Here is a 23,170-nt window from a genome sequence, read left to right as displayed (position 1 = left end):
CTATCCATTTCCTATGCAGCACTTGGGACTAGAGCACACTGCCACCGCTCTATTCTATTCCTATGGAGCACAGAGGACTAGAGTGCGCACTACCACCGCTCCATTAATTTTCTAAGGAGCACTCAGAACTGGAAAGCACCAACTGTGCTCCATTCATTTCCTATGGAGCGCTTGGGACTAGAGCACACTGCCACCGCTCTATTCAGTTCCTCTGGAGCACACAAGACTAAAGCGCACCAACACTGCTCCATTGATTTCTTACAGAGCACTTAGGACTAGAGCACACCAACACTGCTCCATTCAATTCCTACAGAGCACTTGGGACTAGAGCGCACCAACACCGCACCATTTCCTACAGAGCACTCAAGACTAGAGCCTTTTCATGTTTTGATGGGACTTCGGAGGAGTAGTTCAGACCCCGGTTCTTGTGATCAGCGGGGGTCCTGGCACTTGAAAAACGCACTGATTAGAAAGTAAGGATAGGTCAAAATTTTTAATGTTGAGAACAACCTGTTAATGAACCACGAAGCTGAGGATGTACACAAGGAGATAGAGCAATCCATGATATCGAGGACCCCCCCAAATAAAAAAATATAAGGACAAGCAAGAGGCATCTATGAGTACATGTCAGATTAAGGAAGGTAACCCAATAGCCCCCGGTGCACCAGGTCGCGGGGGCTTTTCTCTATATTGTGGTGTGCTCGTTTAAGGCGAAGGTTCATGTGAGCTCTTTGGCCCGGCTCCATGTCATTACAGTTGGCTCTGCATACTAACCTTTCAGGATAGGATATGGTAGAATAGTTTCAATATCTGGATTTTTACAGGGGTTACCTAAAGTTTCCATTTGCTGGGGGAACGGCACATTCAGTCACTGGCCAGCAACAATAAATTTACTGTGCAGAGCCTCGAACACGACATTAAATCTTCATTCTCAAAATTCACTCCCAGCATTAACAAATGATATGAATAAGCAGCTCTTTTCAGGGGCTTGTAATGGAACCACGGCGCGGCTTTTATTAACCTCATTTAAGCTGTTTACGTTTCCCCAGTAAATGACTCTTACTCTCCTAAATCCGTAGTAATATTCCAGCAGAGGCAGATGGAAGTGGCCGATAAGGGGAGGCCGGGCCGCCGCGGGACATTACCGACGATTACCTTCAATTTGCCAGTCTGCTTTTCAGCATTTGAATTTTCTGCTGGAGATTTAGATTACAATCATTTCTGTCATCCACCAGGTCTACAGCGAGCGGCCCCCGTCCTCACCCCCGGGGGGCACCGAGAGCGGCCCAAAAACACAACGCAACGCCCTGCTGCAGCTTGTTGGTTTTTAAAATTACAGCAAAATAGTCGACTGTAGAAATACAAGAAAAAAATAAAATAAAAATATATATAGTGTGTGTGTGTGTGTGTGTGTGTGTGTGTGTGTGTGTGTGTGTGTGTGTGTGTATGCAGCGTAGCCCCGGCAGTGTTGGCGCTTCCGCCCCCCCGGCAGTGTTGGCGCTTCCGCCCCCCCCGGCAGTGTTGGCGCTTCCGCCACCCCCCCCCCCCCGACAGTGTTGGCGCTTCCGCCCCCCCCGACAGTGTTGGCGCTTCCGCACCCCCCCCCCCGACAATGTTGGCGCTTCCGCCCCCCCCCCCGACAGTGTTGGCGCTTCCGCGCCCCCGGCAGTGTTGGCGCTTCCGCGCCCCCCCCGGCAGTGTTGGCGCTTCCGCCCCCCCCCGGCAGTGTTGGCGCTTCCGCCCCCCCCCCGGCAGTGTTGGCGCTTCCGCCCCCCCCCCCCCGGCAGTGTTGGCGCTTCCGCCCCCCCCCCCCCGGCAGTGTTGGCGCTTCCGCCCCCCCCCCCCCGGCAGTGTTGGCGCTTCCGCCCCCCCCCCCCCGGCAGTGTTGGCGCTTCCGCCCCCCCCCCCCCCGGCAGTGTTGGCGCTTCCGCCCCCCCCCCCCGGCAGTGTTGGCGCTTCCGCCCCCCCCCCCGGCAGTGTTGGCGCTTCCGCCCCCCCCCCCGGCAGTGTTGGCGCTTCCGCCCCCCCGGCAGTGTTGGCGCTTCCGCCCCCCCCCCGGCAGTGTTGGCGCTTCCGCCCCCCCCGGCAGTGTTGGCGCTTCCGCCCCCCCGGCAGTGTTGGCGCTTCCACCCCCAGCAGTGTTGCCGCTTAGTCTCAGAGCATGCACGCGGCCGCCGAAACACAACATCGAAATCACAGGAACGGCGACTATTCGTTTTTGGTTTATATGTGGGGAATCTAACTAGTTTCAGAAGAACTAGTTTGTTAGTCAACAATCCCTGTCATTTCCCTAAACAATATTAATCAGCATATTTGGGGTTAAGCCGCAGGGACGCGGCGGTCCAATGCTGTGTCTGCCTTAGGCTATGTGCGCACTAGAAATGTGAAGTTTCTCAAGAAAATTTCTTGAGAAACTTCTGAGAGTGAAAGATTTCCAGACTTCTGGGAAAAATCCGCACCAAATCCGCATGCGGATTTGCCGCGGATTTGCCGCGGAATAGCCGCGATTTTCCCGCGGGTGGTTCCCTGCGGATTTTTGCAGGCTGTACTGCCGAAATCCGCAGGGTACCTGCGGAAATAATGGACATGTTCATTTTCTCAAGGAAATTTCTCGAGAAAAATCCGCACCAGTGTGCACAGCTATTTTTTTTACCATAGAATTTGCTGGGAAATGTCTGCACAAAGATTGCAGACATTTCTCAAGAAATTTCCGCGGCAAATCCGCGGGCAAAACGCACTAGTGCGCACATAGCCTTACTCCAAGCACGGCTGCTGGGAGAAATGAACACGATTCCTCCATGGAGCCACCAGCGTTCAGCCAGAAAGGGGAGCAAGGGTGGCTTCAGTCACTGCTCAGTACACAGTGCAAAGAGAGCTGTCAATCAAAGTGCCGGCGGAGGCGGTAACAGCTGCTGCACACAGTATACAGAGCGCTGACTGAGGACACGACGGCATGTCTCTATGACAAAGCCGGCTCTCGAGAGGAAAAACGTTAATTTTCCCTTTGGTAGCCGCAGATTAAAGAGAATTGGTCAGCAGGTTTTTGCTATGTAATCTGAGGACAGCATGCTGTAGGGGATGAAAAACAAAAATCATCTGTGCTTCTCTTATCAGGCTCTGTGTTGTTTATTTAAACTAAAGTCTTTTACTCTCAGTTAAGCTGGCAGGCACAGGGCAGTCCAGCACGCCTCCTCCTGTGATTACCACCTTACTGCCTATGTACAATCTCTATACAGAACCTGGTATGGGCGGGACATGCTCAGCTACCTGAATAAATCTAAAAATTCTGATTGAGTCAGAATGGCTGCAGCCAGTAATCTAAGTGATACATCATTGGATTCAGGATCTCATTGCCTACATCATGTTGCTCTCAGATGAGATAGCAAAAACCTGCTGACAGATTCCCTTTAACAGTGTTTAGGTACATGACAGATGCACTTTAAGGCATGTGTTCCCAATCACTGTCCTGTGTGCATATACCTATCAAACAGCCAAAAAAATTAGCAAAAAGTGCTGCCGATAATACATCTGCTATATGGAGACAGAAAGGTCTGTTCATACATGCCAAAATGAAGGGGCCGATAAATAAGCTTGTGTACAGCCAATCAGTGCTCATTATGGGCAGAAATCTATGACTATTGATGTAGACTTAAGTCCGAGCCAATCTAATCCCCTAAATATTTAACCTTCCTGAATTAATGGGTGCAATTAAAACTTTATCAAGTCCTCATTCACACCCGCTGTTTCCTTAAAGGGGTTGTACACTACTAGGACAACCCTTTTCCAATGCCACGTTTCCCCCAACCGCGAGCCGCAGCACCGCTGGAACGGTTGCGGTACAGGAGGAGAGTATAATCTTTATTATTTTCCCTGGGGGAAACATGTGGAATCGGAAGGGGTAATCCTAGTAGTGGACAACCCCTTTAATCAAACTCAATGGACGTATGAATTTACAACAGCAATACTTAGATAATAATGATCCTCCCACGCAGAGGGAAGCCCCCATACACACATAACTGTGGATGACTTGTGCATATAACCGGCATCAGACGGCATTCAGATAAATGGCCACAAGTCCGGGACCTTGCCCTTGGGTTATGCCAAACCAAACTAGTACAATCCCATACATCTCCCTATGGCAAAACCTTTCAATTGTTGCCCTATACACTGCAGAAACAAACAAATCAGATACAACAGTAGTGCCAGCATTAATGGAGTGTGTGTGAGGTCCTCTGGGTCAAAACTAGCCGGTTTTACTTTTATTTTATTCCTGGTGCTCTCAATTTTTTTTTTTTTATTTTTAAATCTGCCATATATTTCCTGAAATTCGGGTCTTTTTATTTCATGCTACGTTTCATGATCTTTATCAACAGGGTGATACACACAGGGTAATAATGCAGAGCAGCCTAAAGACACGCCCCTGAGGATCCAGTGAGCCACGCCCCCTTGGAAAAGGCCATAAAATGTAGCACTAAATAAAAAGGCCCATATCTCTGGTACTGTACAGGATAATCCAGGGAGTACTGGGAGTAAAATATTACCAATAGCTGGTGACTTTTTGCCTGCTGACAGGTCCTTATGCACAATGGCAGCACAGTACCCTGTGTTACCCTGTGCGCAGATGCCCATTAGGACTTTTTCTGGAGAATGCACCGGTCTGCTCCATTATACAGACCAGAATGGTATATGATATAGCAGCCAGATTTCAAGTGGGTTCATTAGATGTTGGAGGAGCGTCTCCCTGTGGTCTAATTGCCCTATTTGCGTCCCTGAGAAGGAGTGCTGCAGACCGTCTTCATACTGGACCGCACGCATTAACTAGTCACTATGCAGTTTGCAGACTGGTCTGGATGGGATTTGCCCACTTTCAACCATGGCCGGTTGACTGCTCTAAATAAACCAAAAGGCTTCAATACCAGGCACTAATGAAATGTGACATCTATAAGGCCCAATTTGGCCACAGTCAAAAGTGTATATTATATATCTATATATATAATTGCCTTATTCTGTCTGTCTCCAAAATTGTGTCCTTACGGTGACACAAAGCTGATTGGCCGCTGGGCTCGCCATGGCCCCGCCCCCCCGCACGGATTGGCCGCTCGCCTCGGCTCTGCCCCCCCACGGATTGGTCGCTCGCCTCGGCCTGGCCCCGCCCTCCGCATGGATTGCCCGCTCTCCTCGGCCCTCCGCACGCATTGCCAGACATAACCTTGCGCTGCTGGGATCGTGATGGAGCCGGTGTACGCTGGTAACCATTATACACATCGGGTAACTAAGGTCCCTTGGTTACCCGATGTGTATCATAGTTACCAGTGTACACCGGCTCCGTCACGATCCCAGCAGCGCCAGACATACCCTTGCGATGCTGGGATCGTGAAGGAGCCGGTGAACGCTGGTAACCATTATACACATCGGGTAACTAAGGTCCCTTAGTTACCCGATGTGTATCATAGTTACCAGCGTACACCGGCTCCCGGTACACATGTGCAGGGAGCCGGCATTATACTCCTCTCCCCCCAGGACTACTCCTCCTATTATAGTCCTCCTATTATACTCCTCTCTGAGTATAATAGGAGAACTATTATAGCATGGGGGATGGAGCACGATGGGGTGCATAGCATGGTGGATGGAGCACGATGGGGTACACAGCATGGGGGATGGAGCACGATGGGGAGTGCGCAGCATGGGGGATGGAGCACAATGGGGGGTGCGCAGCATGGGGGATGGAGCACGATGGTGGGTGCGCAGCATGGGGGATGGAGCACGATGGGGGGTGCGCAGCATGGGGGATTGAGCACGATGGGGGGTGCGCAGCATGGGGGGATGGAGCACGATGGGGGGTGCGCAGCATGGGGGGATGGAGCACGATGGGGGGTGCGCAGCATGGGGGGATGGAGCACGATGGGGAGTGCGCAGCATGGGGTATGGAGCACAATGGGGAGTGCGCAGCATGGGGTATGGAGCAGGATGGGGGGTGCGCAGCATCGGGGATGGAGCACGATGGGGAATGCGCAGCATAGGGGATGGAGCACGATGGGGGTTGGGCAGCATGGGGGATGAAGCACGATGGGGGGGTGCGCAGCATGGGGGATGGGGCACGATGGGGGGTGCGCAGCATGGGGGATGGGGCACGATGGGGGGTGCGCAGTATGGGGGATGGGGCACGATGGGAGGTGCACACCTCCCCCCAACACACACACACACACACACACACACACACACACACACACACACCGGGAACCACAAACACCGCCCTACACAGACACCCACACACACACAGACAACGCCGCACACACACAACACCCAACACACAAACACCACGGCATACATAAATATATGCACATACCGCACAACACACACATTGCACAAAACATACCTCCCCCCAAAACACACCACACCCACACAAACCGCGCAACACACACACACAACGCAACACACGCAACACACATACAACATCGCTCTCACCCCCCGCCACACCCAGACAACACCCAGAACATGTTAGGAAAAGAGGACAAGAGTTTTTATAGTGCAAAAATGACAACTTTTTATTAAATACAGGTGGGGAAATCCAAACAGTCATTAAAAACATTTAAAAAAACACATATATGGCGGTCATCCCCTACATTAGGGCATAGTACATAAATTGAGATGTCAGTGCGATCAGTATATACACAGCACGTGCTTAGTGATGCAGGAAAGACACCAGGGTATTAGTTCAACATGCTACAGAAAAAGATTGACTATGCATTGGCAAGCGAAATTAGTGAAGCATTCCACGATTAACAGAGTGTCACAGAATATATCTATATAGAGTGTGGCAGATTTAAATGTACAGAGCCACCACATAAATTTATTATTGGAAGCATTCACACATTTAGCTGCTGACATAATACTACCATGACATAATAGTGGCTATAATATGGTGTATAAACCCCAGTCAAAACCTGCATGCATAACGCAAAGTGCCATGAGGGCCCATTACCAATTGCACCAAGTACGGGGGAGGGGTCCGCCAGTCACTGCAGCCTCGGAAGACCTACGTACGTTTCGATGTTTGAGTAAATTGAATCTTCGTCAGGGAAGCCTGACGAAGATTCAATTTACTCAAACATCGAAACGTACGTAGGTCTTCCGAGGCTGCAGTGACTGGCGGACCCCTCCCCCGTACTTGGTGCAATTGGTAATGGGCCCTCATGGCACTTTGCGTTATGCATGCAGGTTTTGACTGGGGTTTATACACCATATTATAGCCACTATTATGTCATGGTAGTATTATGTCAGCAGCTAAATGTGTGAATGCTTCCAATAATAAATTTATGTGGTGGCTCTGTACATTTAAATCTGCCACACTCTATATAGATATATTCTGTGACACTCTGTTAATCGTGGAATGCTTCACTAATTTCGCTTGCCAATGCATAGTCAATCTTTTTCTGTAGCATGTTGAACTAATACCCTGGTGTCTTTCCTGCATCACTAAGCACGTGCTGTGTATATACTGATCGCACTGACATCTCAATTTATGTACTATGCCCTAATGTAGGGGATGACCGCCATATATGTGTTTTTTTAAATGTTTTTAATGACTGTTTGGATTTCCCCACCTGTATTTAATAAAAAGTTGTCATTTTTGCACTATAAAAACTCTTGTCCTCTTTTCCTAACAAGTTTATGAGTTTGTGCCATTCGGGCTGGATTCCAGAAAATTCTGGATCCACCCCTATATTTATGTGATGGTTTTTTGGAGTATCCCTCCCTTAACACCCAGAACATGTACAGCGCCCTACACAAACACTTGGTAACTACACACAACAACATCTATATATATCTATATATATCTATAAATATCTATAACTAAAATCATACATGAACTACACAATACGTAAATTCTAGAATACCCGATGCGTAGAATCGGGCCACCTTCTAGTATAATTATATATATATCCAATAATCAATTGAATGGGTGAATTAAGGTGGCGTAATATGACAATCATATATACATACAGATAGATGTGTTCGTATAATAGATTAATATATATCAAGTCATCAAATAAAACCGTAAAGACTAGTGATGAGCGAGCACTACAATTCCCGGGTGTGCAGCACTTGTAATGAGCAGTCAATGCTCGGATTTGCGTGACTCGTGTTCCTGAGTATAATGGAAGTCAATGGGGAACTGGAGCATTATTACAGGAATCTTCCAGATAAAGTTCCCCATTGTTTTCCATTATAACAGGTATTCGAGTTACGCAAATCCGAGCATTCACTGCTCATTACGAGCAAACGAGCATGGTAGTGCTCGCTCATCACTAGTGTTGAGCGGACCCTAACTGAAGAAATCCGGCTGCATGATCCGGATTGAGCTCCCTCCCTATTCCAGACTTCTTTCACAACCCGCGCCGGATCCGGATTATTTGAAGTCTGCTCAACTCTACTCATCACTAATCAGGACCCGTCCAATACGACAAAACACCGCAACCTATAGCCAAATACACATCCCTTTAGGTCTGAAAATCTGCAGCGGTTTATGACCGGATTGTGGGCTCTGTAAAGGACAGGTCACAAAGGCCTATGCAGTTGGCCATGGGTGCCCCCTACCTTACACCCTATGGGGACACGGACACAGCTCACGGTACGCTCAGCCACGACCACATCTCCTATATACGCTTATGTAACGAGCATGAGCAGCAAGGCTGAGGACTGTAAGAACAGGAAAACAGTCCAGTGAGGACCAGCCATTGGTCACCTGTGAAATATTTTTAAAGGGGTTGTCTCATCTTATTAACCCTTTAGTGACGGAGCTAATTTTCACCTTAATGACCAGACCAAATTTTGCAATTCTGACCAGTGTCACTTCATGAGGTTATAACTCTGGAACGCTTCAACGGATCCCGGTGATTCTGAGATTGTTTTTTCGTCACATATTGGACTTCATGTTAGTACCAAATTTAGGACAATAATTTTTGCGTTTATTTATGAAAAAAAATGAATATTGGCAAAAATTTTGAAAATTTAGCAATTTTCAACTTTTGAATTTTTATATCGTTAAACCAGAGATTTCTGTGACACAAAATAGTTAATAAATAACATTTCCCACATGTCTACTTTACATCAGCACAATTTTGGAAACAAATTTTTTTTTTGTTAGGAAGTTAGAGGGGTTCAAAGTTTATAAGCGATTTCTCATTTTTACATCAAAATTTACAAAGAAGGGAATTTTGTTACTTACCGTAAATTCCTTTTCTTCTAGCTCCAATTGGGAGACCCAGACGATTGGGTGTATAGCTACTGCCTCCGGAGGCCACACAAAGTATTACACTAAAAAGTGTAAGGCCCCTCCCCTTCTGCATATACACCCCCCGTGGGATCACGGGCTCCTCAGTTTTAGTGCAAAAGCAAGAAGGAGGAAAGCCAATAACTGGTTAAACAAATTCAATCCGAAGGAACATCGGAGAACTGAAACCATTCAACATGAATAACATGTGTACCCGAAAAAAACAAAAATCCCGAAGGAAACAGGGCGGGTGCTGGGTCTCCCAATTGGAGCTAGAAGAAAAGGAATTTACGGTAAGTAACAAAATTCCCTTCTTCTTCGGCGCTCCATTGGGAGACCCAGACGATTGGGACGTCCAAAAGCAGTCCCTGGGTGGGTAAATTAATACCTCAAGTTAGGGCCGTAAAACAGCCCTTCCCTACATGGAGGCAACCGCCGCCTGCAGGACTCTTCTACCTAGGCTGGCATCCGCCTAAGCGTAGGCATGCACCTGATAATGCTTGGGAAAGTGTGCAGACTCGACCAGGTAGCTGCCTGGCACACCTGCTGAGCCGTAGCCTGGTGCCGTAATGCCCAGGACGCACCCACGGCTCTGGTAGAATGGGCCTTCAGCCCTGATGGAACCGGAAGCCCAGCAGAACGGTAGGCTTCAAGAATTGGTTCCTTGATCCATCGAGCCAGGGTGGATTTGGAAGCCTGCGACCCTTTACGCTGACCAGAGTCAAGTACAAAGAGTGCATCCGAGCGGCGCAGGGGCGCCGTGCGGGAAGAAGGGAATTTTGTTACTTACCGTAAATTCCTTTTCTTCTAGCTCCTATTGGGAGACCCAGACGATTGGGTGTATAGCACTGCCTCCGGAGGCCACACAAAGCATTACACTAAAAAGTGTAAGGCCCCTCCCCTTCTGGCTATACACCCCCAGTGGGATCACTGGCTCACCAGTTTTAGTGCAAAAGCAAGAAGGAGGAAAGCCAAGAACTGGTTTAAACAAATTCACTCCGAAGTAACATCGGAGAACTGAAAACCATTCAACATGAACAACATGTGTACCCGAAAAACAACCAAAAATCCCGAAGGACAACAGGGCGGGTGCTGGGTCTCCCAATAGGAGCTAGAAGAAAAGGAATTTACGGTAAGTAACAAAATTCCCTTCTTCTTCGGCGCTCCATTGGGAGACCCAGACGATTGGGACGTCCAAAAGCTGTCCCTGGGTGGGTAAAGAAATACCTCATGTCAGAGCTGCAAAGACAGCCCTCCCCTACGGGGAGGCAACTGCCGCCTGCAGGACTCTTCTACCTAGGCTGGCGTCCGCCGAAGCATAGGTATGCACCTGATAATGTTTGGTGAAAGTGTGCAGACTCGACCAGGTAGCTGCCTGGCACACCTGTTGAGCCGTAGCCTGGTGTCGTAATGCCCAGGACGCACCCACGGCTCTGGTAGAATGGGCCTTCAGCCCTGATGGAACCGGAAGCCCAGCAGAACGGTAGGCTTCAAGAATTGGTTCTTTGATCCATCGAGCCAGGGTGGCTTTGGAAGCCTGCGACCCTTTGCGCTTACCAGCGACAAGGACAAAGAGTGCATCCGAGCGGCGCAGGGGCGCCGTGCGGGAAATGTAGATTCTGAGTGCTCTCACCAGATCCAACAAATGTAAATCCTTTTCATACCGATGAACTGCATGCGGATAAAAGGAAGGCAAGGAGATATCCTGATTAAGATGAAAAGAGGATACCACCTTAGGGAGAAACTCCTGAATGGGGCGCAGCACTACCTTGTCCTGGTGGAACACCAGGAAAGGAGCTTTGGATGACAGCGCTGCTAGTTCAGACACTCTCCGAAGAGACGTGACCGCTACCAGAAAGGCCACTTTCTGTGAGAGTCGAGAAAGTGACACATCCCTCAGAGGCTCGAAGGGCGGCTTCTGGAGAGTAACAAGGACCTTGTTTAGATCCCACGGATCTAACGGCCGCCTGTACGGAGGTACGATATGACAAACCCCCTGCAGGAACGTGCGCACCTGAGAAAGTCGTGCTAGACGCTTCTGAAAAAACACGGATAGTGCCGAGACTTGCCCTTTAAGGGAGCCGAGCGACAAGCCCTTTTCCAACCCAGATTGCAGGAAGGAAAGAAAGACAGGTAACACGAATGGCCAGGGAGATACTCCTTGTGCAGAGCACCAGGATAAGAAAATCTTCCACGTTCTGTGGTAGATCTTAGCAGAAGTGGACTTCCTAGCCTGTCTCATGGTGGCAACGACCCCTTGGGATAATCCTGAAGACGCTAGGATCCAGGACTCAATGGCCACACAGTCAGGTTCAGGGCCGCAGAATTCCGATGGAAAAACGGCCCTTGGGACAGTAAGTCTGGACGGTCTGGTAGTGCCCACGGTTGGCCGACCGTGAGATGCCACAGATCCGGGTACCACGACCTCCTCGGCCAGTCTGGGGCGACGAGTATGACGCGGCCGCAATCGGATCTGATCTTGCGTAACACTCTGGGCAAGAGTGCCAGAGGTGGAAACACATAAGGGAGCCGGAACTGCGACCAATCTTGCACTAAGGCGTCTGCCGCCAGAGCTCTTTGATCGCGAGACCGCGCTATGAAGGTCGGGACCTTGTTGTTGTGCCGAGACGCCATTAGGTCGACGTCCGGCACCCCCCAGCGGCGGCAGATTTCCTGAAACACGTCCGGGTGAAGGGACCATTCCCCTGCGTCCATGCCCTGGCGACTGAGGAAGTCTGCTTCCCAGTTTTCTACGCCCGGGATGTGAACTGCTGATATGGTGGAAGCTCTTTCCTCTACCCACATCAGAATCCGCCTGACTTCCTGGAAGGCTTGCCGACTGCGTGTCCCTCCTTGGTGGTTGATGTATGCCACCGCTGTGGAGTTGTCCGACTGAATTCGGATCTGCTTTCCTTCCAGCCACTGCTGGAAGGCTAATAGGGCAAGATACACTGCCCTGATTTCCAGAACATTGATCTGAAGGGTGGACTCCTGCTGAGTCCACGTCCCTTGAGCCCTGTGGTGGAGAAAAACTGCTCCCCACCCTGACAGACTCGCGTCTGTCGTGACCACTGCCCAGGATGGGGGCAGGAATGATCTTCCCTGCGTTAATGAGGTGGGAAGGAGCCACCATAGCAGAGAATCCTTGGCCGTCTGAGAAAGGGAGACTTTCCTGTCTAGGGAAGTTGTCTTCCCGTCCCACTGGCGGAGAATGTCCCATTGAAGTGGACGCAGATGAAACTGCGCGAACGGGACTGCCTCCATTGCTGCCACCATCTTCCCTAGGAAGTGCATGAGGCGCCTTAAGGGGTGCGACTGACCCTGAAGGAGAGACTGCACCCCTGTCTGTAGTGACCGCTGCTTGTCCAGCGGAAGCTTCACTATCGCTGAGAGAGTATGAAACTCCATGCCAAGATACGTTAGTGATTGAGTCGGTGCCAGGTTTGACTTTGAAAAGTTGATGATCCACCCGAAAGTCTGGAGAGTCTCCAGCGCAACATTCAGGCTGTGTTGGCATGCCTCTTGAGAGGGTGCCTTGACAAGTAGATCGTCTAAGTAAGGGATCACCGAATGTCCCTGAGAATGCAAGACTGCTACCACTGCCGCCATGACCTTGGTGAAAACCCGTGGGGCTGTCGCCAGACCAAATGGCAGAGCTACGAACTGGAGATGGTCGTCTCCTATCACGAAACGTAGAAAACGTTGGTGCTCTGTAGCAATCGGCACGTGGAGATAAGCATCTTTGATGTCTATTGATGCAAGGAAATCTCCTTGAGACATTGAGGCAATGACAGAGCGGAGGGATTCCATCCGGAACCGCCTGGCGTTCACATGCTTGTTGAGCAGCTTTAGGTCCAGAACAGGACGGAACGAGCCGTCCTTTTTTGGAACCACGAAGAGATTGGAGTAAAAACCTTGCCCTTGTTCCTGCAGAGGAACAGGGATCACCACTCCTTCTGCTTTTAGTGAGCACACCGCCTGCAGAAGGGCATCTGCTCGGTCGGGATGTGGGGAGGTTCTGAAGAACCGAGGCGGAGGACGAGAACTGAATTCTATCCTGTACCCGTGAGACAAAATGTCTGCTACCCACCGGTCTTTGACCTGTGGCAGCCAAATGTCGCAAAAGCGGGAGAGCCTGCCACCGACCGAGGATGCGGAGGGCTGAGGCCGAAAGTCATGAGGCAGCCGCCTTGGAAGCGGTTCCTCCGGTTGCTTTCTTGGGGCGTGACTGAGCCCGCCAGGAATCTGAGCTCCTTTGCTCCTTCTGAGTCCCTTTGGACGAGGAGAATTGGGTCTTGCTGGAGCCTCGAAAGGACCGAAACCTCGACTGCCACTTCCTCTGTTGAGGTTTGCTTGATCTGGGCTGGGGTAAGGAGGAGTCCTTACCCTTGGATTGCTTAATGATTTCAGCCAATTGTTCACCAAACAGTCTATCTACAGATAGCGGCAAGCTGGTTAAACATTTTTTGGAAGCAGAATCCGCTTTCCATTCCTTTAACCACAAGGCTCTGCGCAAGACAACAGAGTTGGCAGACGCAATTGAGGTACGGCTCGTAGAGTCCAGGACAGCGTTGATAGCGTAAGTCGCAAACGCAGACATTTGCGAGGTTAGGGACGCTACTCGCGGCACTGCTGGACATATGATAGAGTCCACCTGTGCCAGGCCAGCTGAAATAGCTTGGAGTGCCCACACGGCCGCGAATGCTGGAGCAAACGACGCGCCGATAGCTTCATAGACAGACTTTAACCAAAGGTCCATCTGTCTGTCATTGGCATCTTTAAGTGAAGCCCCATCTTCCACTGCAACTATGGATCTAGCTGCAAGCCTGGAGATTGGGGGATCCACCTTTGGACACTGGGTCCAGCGTTTGACCACGTCAGGGGGAAAGGGATAACGTGTATCCTTAAGACGTTTGGAGAAACGCTTATCTGGGTAGGCATGGTGTTTCTGGACTGATTCTCTGAAGTCAGCGTGGTCCAGAAAAGTACTCAGTTTAGGCTTGGGATACCTGAAATGGAACTTCTCCTGCTGTGCAGCTGCCTCCTCTGCAGAAGGGGCAGGGGGAGAAATTTCCAATAGACTATTGATGGCCCCTATAAGGTCATTTACCATGGCGTCACCATCAGGAGTATCCAGATTGAGAGCGGTTTCAGGATTAGACTCCTGATCCCCCTCCTCTGTCTCATCATGTAGAGACTCTTCTCGTTGAGACCCTGATCCGCGTGATGACGTGGAGGGTCTCTCCCAGCGAGCACGCTTAGGCTGCCTGGGACTGTCATCTGAATCAGAGCCGTCAGGCTGAGATGCCTGGGACCCCCTTGAAGCACGGATTAACTCCAACTGAGGGGGACCGGGGAACATTGCCGCAGCAGTGTCCATGGACTGAGTAACTGGCCTGGCCTGCAAGGTCTCTAGGATTTTTGTCATAGTGACAGACATCCTGTCAGCAAAAACAGCAAACTCTGTCCCCGTCACCGGGACAGGGTTCACCTGCGACTCTGCCTGGGCCACTACCACCATAGGCTCCGGCTGACGAAGTGGCACAGGGACCGAACATTGCACACAATGGGGGTCATTGTAACCTGCCGGTAGATCAGCCCCACAAGCGGCACAAGCAGCGTTCACAGCCTGTGTCTTGGCACCCTTGCGTTTTGCAGATGACATGTTGTCGTCTCCTCAGAGCAATAGGGGTATACAGCCAAGAAGCGACCTTACCGTGCAAAATATATATATATATATATGGTACAGAGAAAAAAGTACACAAATATCACACTGTGGCACTAGTGGGGCCAGCACTTAAGTGCTGCTTACCGCCCGCTAAACGCGGGTGTGTGGTCGCCAGAAATCCCTTGTCTGGGTCTCCCAGAGCCTGTGTCCGTTCTCCAGCCAGACTGCATGTAGGAATGGCTGCCGGCGTCCTGTGGAGAGGGGCGGGCCCTGGGCGTGTGCAGACAAAGAGCGGGAAACCTGCGTCCCACTGTGCTCAGTGAGAGGGCTGGAGCATGTAAATAAGGCTCCAGCCCTCGGCGCTGAATAAACGTACAGCGTCTCTCCCTTGCCCTGATTGACAGGGTGGGGGCGGGAACGAAGCGGAGCTAGGCCGCAAAAGCCGGGGACTAGATTTATAAGCGCCGCCGTCGTAAAAGCACGGTCGGCGCTAAGTCCCCGGCGCACTACAAGTCGCAGTCGCGCCGCCGCTCCAGGGGCGGCCGGCGCAGCAGTCCCCAACACATAAAGTCACTCAGACAAACTGTAGTGACTGTAACCCCAGCGCGCAGCGCTACTGTCCCCGGCGCACTAGCACACCCAGCAAGTCTGGAGTGTGCGCGGCCTGTACAAACGGGGACACAGAGTACCTTAATGTCGCAGGGCCTTGTCCCTGAACGGTACCCAGCTCCGTATCCAGCAGGTTCCATGGGTCTGTGGATGGAGCCCGGCCTCAGGGCTTGGGGGCCGGTAAGATCCCACTTCCTCAGAGCCCCTCAGGGGGATGGGGAAGGAAAACAGCATGTGGGCTCCAGCCTCCGTACCCGCAATGGGTACCTCAACCTTAACAAACACCGCCGACATAAAGTGGGGTGAGAAGGGAGCATGCTGGGGACCCTAGTATGGGCCCTCTTTTCTTCCATCCGACATAGTCAGCAGCTGCTGCTGACTAAACAGTGGAGCTATGCGTGGATGTCTGACCTCCTTCGCACAAAGCAGAAAACTGGTGAGCCAGTGATCCCACTGGGGGTGTATAGCCAGAAGGGGAGGGGCCTTACACTTTTTAGTGTAATGCTTTGTGTGGCCTCCGGAGGCAGTGCTATACACCCAATCGTCTGGGTCTCCCAATGGAGCGCCGAAGAAATGTAGATTCTGAGTTCTCTCACCAGATCCAACAAATGCAAATCCATTCCATATCGATGAACTGGATGAGGACAAAAGGAAGGTAAGGAGATATCCTGATTGAGAAGAAAGGGGGATACCACCTTAGGGAGAAACTCCGGAATCAGGCGCAGCACTACCATGTCTTGGTGAAACACCAGGAAGGGAGCTTTGGCTGACCGCGCTGCTAGTTCGGACACTCTCCGAAGAGATGTGACCGCTACCAGAAAGGCCACTTTCTGTGAAAGTCGAGAAAGTGAAACATCCCTCAGAGGCTCGAAGGACGGCTTCTGGAGAGCAATTAGTACCCTGTTCAGATCCCATGGGTCTAACGGCCTCTTGTACGGAGGGACAATGTGACAAACCCCCTGCAGGAACGTGCGTACCTGAGGAAGTCGTGCTAGGCGCTTCTGAAAGAATACAGACAGCGCTGGGACTTGTCCTTTAAGGGAGCCGAGCGACAAACCTTTTTCCAAACCAGAGCAGGAAGGAAAGAAAAGTAGGCAATGTAAATGGCCAGGGAGACACTCCCTAAGCAGAGCACTAAGATAAGAATATCTTCCACGTCCTGTGGTAGATCTTGGCAGACGTCGGCTTCCTAGCCCGTCTCATGGTGGCAATGACGTCTTGAGATAATCCTGAAGACGCTAGGATCCAGGACTCAATGGCCACACAGTCAGGTTCAGGGCCGTAAAATTCAGACAGAAAAAACGGCCCTTGGGACAGTAAGTCTGGCCGGTCTGGTAGTGCCCACGGTTGGCCGACCGTGAGATGCCACAGATCCGGGTACCACGACCTCCTCGGCCAGTCTGGGGCGACGAGGATGGCGCGGCGGCAATCGGAGCTGATCTTGCGTAGCACTCTGGGCAACAGTGCCAGAGGGGGAAACACATAGGGTAGCTGGAACTGCGACCCATCCTGAACTAAGGCGCCTGCCGCCAGAGCTCTTTGATCGTGAGACCGCGCCATGAAAATCGGGACCTTGTTGTTGTGCCGAGACGCCATTAGGTCGACGTCCGGCATCCCCCAGCGGCGGCAGATTTCCTGAAACACGTCCGGGTGCAGAGACCATTCCCCTGCGTCCATACCCTGGCGACTGAAGAAGTCTGCTTCCCAGTTTTCTACGCCCGGGATATGAACTGCGGATATGGTGGATGCTCTGTCTTCCACCCACATCAGAATCCGCCGGACTGCCTGGGAGGCTTGCCGACTGCGTGTTCCGCCTTGGTGGTTGATGTATGCCACCGCTGTGGAGTTGTCCGACTGAATTCGGATCTGTTTGCCTTCCAGCCACTGCTGGAAGGGTTGCAGGGCAAGATACACTGCCCAGATTTCCAGAACATTGATCTGAAGGGTGGACTCTTGCTGAGTCCACGTACCCTGAGCCCTGTGGTGGAGAAAGACTGCTCCCCACCCTGACAGACTCGCGTCTGTCGTGACCACCGCCCAGGATGGGGGTAGGAAGGACTTTCCTTTTGACAATGAGGTGGGAAGAAGCCACCACTGAAGAGAGTCCTTGACCGTCTGAGAAAGGGAGACGTTCCTGTCTAGGGACGTCGACTTCCCATCCCATTGGCGGAGAACAGATACCCGACATCACTAACCCAGTAAGTAATAGAAAAAAATAAAGACAAAAAAAAAATTTATTTGAAAAAACACTCCCCGAAACATTCCTCTTACCAATTTATTGAAAATAAAGAAATTCCGGTCGCTGTAATCCATTTTGGACGTCCCACGCCGACTCTGGATCTTCTAGAATATGGGGGGAACGTATCCCCCATTTTCTGGAAGAGCAAGCTCTCCATGAGCAGTGTGGGTGCAGTAATCTGAGAATTACTGCACTCACACTGCCCCGGTCCAACTTAGGGCAGAGTGACCTGCAGTAATCTCATTCCAGAATATGAGGGGCACGCTCACAGAACGTACCCCCCATTTTCTGGAACAGCAGTCTCTCCATGTGAGGACCACACTCCTCACATGGAGAGACTGCTGATTACTGCACTCACTCTCCCCCGGTCCACAGTGGAGAGCCTGTGCAGCAGCGACGTCAGCGTCCCAGGGATCCAGCTGACAGCCGCTGTCTGCGCATGCGCCGCCAGCATTGAAGAAGGAGGCGGCGTGATCGCGGGACGGATCACCAGACAGGTAACGTATGACCGGGGGCTGGGGCTGGGGGGGGGGGGGGGGGGTGACGGGGGGTGACCTAGCGGGACCTGGGGGCACCTTTCTGTCGCATGTGACGTGTCACATGCGGCAGAAAGAGCAGAATGAATGCGGCCGCGCGGCGCCGCCATCTTCCACGCTACGGAGGGGGGAGGCGGCTCTGGAGACCGGAGGGGGCTCCGGGGACCAGAGATCTCCGGTGTACCGGAGGAGGGGTCAGGGGGAGGACATTTCCCTCCGATCTGAAATGTTTGATCATTTCAGATCGGAGGGAAATGACTGCAGAGCCGGCGGCGGCTGCAGTTTTCTGTGCGCTTCGGCGCCATTTTGGATGTCCGGTGGGGGTAGGGGTGGGGGTAGGGGTGGGGGTGGGGGGACTCTCCGGTACCGGGGGCTTTGGGGGCACTAGGGGTTTAGATTTCTTTCTCATCTGACATGTTTGATCATGTCAGATGAAAAAGAAATCAGTTTTACCGGCCATTTCTTTTTTTTTCATGTGTTCGTCGGTATACGGTGTATACCGGCGATCACATGGTCGGGGTCCAAAAAAAACACCCCGATTCATAATCTGGGGGGTCTCAGCTACCCCCGGTAGCTGAAACCCCCGAGATTTTCGGTCGCTGGGGGGCGCTACAGGGCTTTTTCGGGCCGCCGCTTTAAAGCGGCGGAACAGAATAAGTACCCTGTTTTGCCGCCGCTTTAAGTTGTACGGCCGTCGTTATGAGGTTAAATGAGTAAAATTTGCTATGTTCCTATAAAAACAAATCAACTATGGAATTTCCCTCGTAATAAAAACCTCTCCGCTCTTAGGAGCTAAAGGGATTTTAATGCTATAGTTTACAGCTACGCTAGGTGCTGAGGTTACAGTCTATCGCTGGATCCGGCCAGCTTCAGTGGCCCCCGCACTCCTCCGATACTGCACAGGCAAAGCTAATGCTGTTCTCGGTATAGGATAGAGCCCATCTGGCCCAGCCACGTCTTTGGGCTGAATTATCAGTCTTCAGGAGCGCACTGCTCCCCAGCAAGAAAAAAGCCTAAGGCAGGGAAGCAGTACGCTCCTGAAGAAAGGACACAACCCCCTTGAGGAATCTGAATATACAATATGTCAAATACGTTTTACCCTTTACCCCCTTCACCCCTGGGCAAATTTCAATTTTTTTTTCTTCCCATTCCATAAGGCTATGTCCACACAGTATCTTTTCTAATCACAAAAATGCAACGTTTGTGGCCCCAAAAAAAAAGAACCCATGGCAAAAACGGATGGGTTTTTTACGCATTGTTACCGCATTTTGCCCAATGCATTTTTTTAAGTCAAATCTATTGACTGGAAGGGCTCAAAACCGCAAAAAGAATTGGCATGCTGCATCTTCAAAAACAAAGCCAAAATGCAGACGAAAAAAAAATGCCCAGTGTGGACAGCAAAATAGAAATCTCATAGACTTTGCTGGGGGAAGGAAATGATGCATTTGGGGGCATCTTTGCACCAAAAACACAAAAAATGCACTGTGTGAACATAGCCAAACACTTATTTTTTTTTTTCACTCAATATAACCATATGAGGGCTTTTTTTTTTTTTTTTGCAGGACAGTTATAATGTTGAATGACAACTTATTCTGCCACATGGTGTACTGGAAAACAGGAAAAAATCCCAGTGCTGTGAAATTGCAAAAAAATAAATAAAGTGCAATTCCACAATTGATTTTTGTTTACCATGTTCACTATATGATAAAAGTGACCTGCCATTATGATTTCTCAGGTCAGTATGCATTTGCAGATACCAAACATGTATAATTTTTTTTTTTTTATTTGAGTGGTGAAAAAAAAATTCAGAAATTTATAAAAAAAAGTAAATAAAATAAATAATAATAATAATAATAATAAATAAATTATATATACTATATATTTTTTTATATTTTTGTCGACATTTTCTGAGACCTGTAACATTTTTATTTGGACTTATGTTTCCCTCCATGAGCTGATTTTTTTTTTTTTTTACCAAATACCATTTTGGGGTTCATCCGATGCTTTGATCACCATTTATTGCCTGTTATTGCAGCGACCAAAAAAAAAAAAAAAAACCATAATTTTGGTGTTTTGATTTCTCGTTACGCCACTTACCAATCAGATTAAGCTAATTATTGTGATAGGTGATAGATTTCTGAATGCGGCGATACCAAACGTGTATTTATTTTTTTTTACTACTTGTTTTATTTTTAAATCGGGCAAAAGGGGGGTGATTTGAAGTTTGTTTTTTTTTTAACAGTATTTAATCGGCCTTTTATGGGACTTGAATCTCCGATCATCCGATCGCCTGTACTATACTGAGAAGTGCATCAGCATTACTACTGCTCTGTATAGCAAAAATCTACATCTCTAATAGATGCAGGCATTTACAGAAGGATCAATACAGTGGTCATCAGCTGACCCCTGCCTGTGATGACAACCCATTGGCCCCTTGAGTTCACATGACAGGGGCAGTGATGGGCGGGATCAATGACGTGCTTCCTGTATTAAATGCCGCTGACAGTGATTGACAGCGGGTAGATCTTGGAACTACCTGTGGCTGTTTTAGCCATCAAGGGCAGGGGAAGATGCGGGCTCAGCGTGTGAGCCTGCATCAAAGGCAGAGAAATTACATAGGGTGTACATGCACGTCATCAGTCGTGAAGGGGATAGATATGACTACATTTAGTCTGCACAAACAGAGAAACCATGAATTAAAGCACAGACGGGCTTACCAGCACCCTGAAGAAGTACAAGTACTCGGCGGCCCCAGAGTAGTTCCCGCACTCGTACTGGAACTTGGCGTATCGGTATAGTGTGTCCAGGTACTCCTGTCTGAACTGCAAAGAAGAAAGCAGAGAGTCATCTGCTGGACGTAAGATGCACGTAGGTCACGTGGCCGTACCACGAGGTCTGCACCACTTTCTGCAGCCACAAAATATATCAAGATATATTCCTTACCCCATGTTTATCAGCAAGGTGGTCAAAAAGCATCCGGCCATCCCTGAAAGGAAAGACATGGGAGATCAGTCAGGTACAGAAGCAACTAAAGGGGTATTTCAATCTGTAGTTGGGGTCTGACATTTGGGACCTGATCCTGAGGAAGAAGATGACATGGCCCTAATTTACAGGGGATGAAGCCCTGCTGCAGCTCTCTGCACAGACATGTGTGGCACTATGCAGGAACAGACGGTAAAGGGGTGATCGCACAAAATTAGAGCTGCAACCCCTCCATCGTGATGTCTATAGGGGTCCACCAATACACCAGCGGGATGTCTAATGATTATTGAGCAGAAAGAAACACAATAATTCCATGATCATTCCTGTAACCTGACAGCAAGAAGCGGGAAAATGTGTCCAGAGCTTCACAATCGGGTTGAACCACAGCCATATTCATCATAAGCAGCAATCTAGTGGGGCAACACCACACGGCTACAAATTACTATGTACCCCACAATTAAAACAGGACCGCTCTACGGTTACACGTTATTCTGCCCAAATCATGAAATAATCGCTGCAAACCTAAAAAAAAAAAAAAAAGTTTTTGTTTTTTTTTTTAATTTATCCTGTCCGTTACAGACATGTAGGCTTGCAAAGTTAGGGCAACGTCATGCATGGGGGAAGAAAATATATTTAAAAAAAAAAAAAAAAAGTAAGAACCCAGAAGAACAGGCTGTCCTGTGCGAGACATGTAATAGACAGCCCTGATCCCTGCAGCTAAATTGTGGCATGTGAATACAAACACTTCCAGCTTTCATCTCATGGCAGTCAGTGTGGGGAAAATGGGGGGCACAGCTGAACATTGCATACACCGCAAAAGCTGTAGCTCTCATCCATCTCACAGATCTGTCAGCTCTGTTATACTACCCCCCCCACACACTCACTGAATACTAACCCCCCCCCCAACTCACACCACTCACCGACTGCCATGACATGAAAGATGGAGGTGTTTGGAATGACACTCAGCTCTGCCCTACTCTGCACAGTAGAGGGATGAGATCAGGGCTATCTATTCTCAGAGCCAGTTTTTCTGACCTTCTGGGGACATATTTTTCACACCTGCATAATGCCTCCTGATTGTGGTCATCCTCATGCAAGGTAATATATCATCCAATTAGATCCAAACAGGGGTAGAACGCAGAGCTTGGCACCCCCATAGATAATGGTGCAGTGGTTGTCTATGCACACTTATGCTCCATTTTTCCCCAACTGGTGCGTGTCCCAGCACAGTAGGACCCCATCAAGTCCTAATAACACAACCTCATAGAACATATATGCCCCCAGGATAACCGGACGGCGCTCAACCGGTCATCACGTCTCCATTGCCTTCTCTCGGAGACCAGATCCAGCTTGTGAATTCCTTTCGGTCTGTTCATCTGGGATTTCCCGCCATCACTAATTAACTTTAGTGCACTCCAAAAGCCTGCAATCTCATTAGCCAACTTTACAAGGCGACGTCCAGCAGCTCCTGCGGTTTCTAAGCTTTAGATGCCTCAGAGCAGAAAGTGATGAACAGCATTTTATAAAACATCGCCTCTTACATTCCCGCTATAACGCCGCCATTATCTCCACTATCAAGACGGATGTTGGGTCATACCTAAATACGACCGCATAAAGCCATCCAGTGGTTTATTGTAAGCATAGAAATGGTAAAAGCGCTGGCAATAGCACAGATGTAGGGGCAGTACCTGAGCTTAACCTAAATTAGCGGGGGCACTAATGACCCAAAATCACAGATTGAGATCCCGGCGGTCTTCAGTAAAATGGTGCAGCATGTGCAGATTGAGATCCCGGCGGTCTTCAGTAAAATGGTGCAGCATGTGCAGATTGAGATCCCGGCGGTCTTCAGTAAAATGGTGCAG

At 49.8% G+C, this 23,170-nt stretch overlaps 1 protein-coding gene across 1 annotated transcript in view; it reads right to left on the bottom strand.

Moving 5' to 3' along the window:
* The window catches only part of EIF3E (eukaryotic translation initiation factor 3 subunit E), a 112,711-nt gene that overhangs the window by 76,203 nt on the left and 13,338 nt on the right, over positions 1 to 23,170 (bottom strand). The window contains exons 4-5 of the mRNA XM_075316217.1: positions 21,270 to 21,312; positions 21,044 to 21,148 (exon numbers count right to left, since the gene is read on the bottom strand). Of these exons, the coding sequence (XP_075172332.1) occupies positions 21,044 to 21,148; positions 21,270 to 21,312 (148 nt within the window). The remainder of the gene's footprint in view (positions 1 to 21,043; positions 21,149 to 21,269; positions 21,313 to 23,170) is intronic.

This window comes from Anomaloglossus baeobatrachus, chromosome 6 (assembly GCF_048569485.1).
Source record: "Anomaloglossus baeobatrachus isolate aAnoBae1 chromosome 6, aAnoBae1.hap1, whole genome shotgun sequence".
NCBI lineage: Eukaryota > Metazoa > Chordata > Amphibia > Anura > Aromobatidae > Anomaloglossus > Anomaloglossus baeobatrachus.
This window is presented reverse-complemented; position numbering and strand designations above follow the sequence as displayed.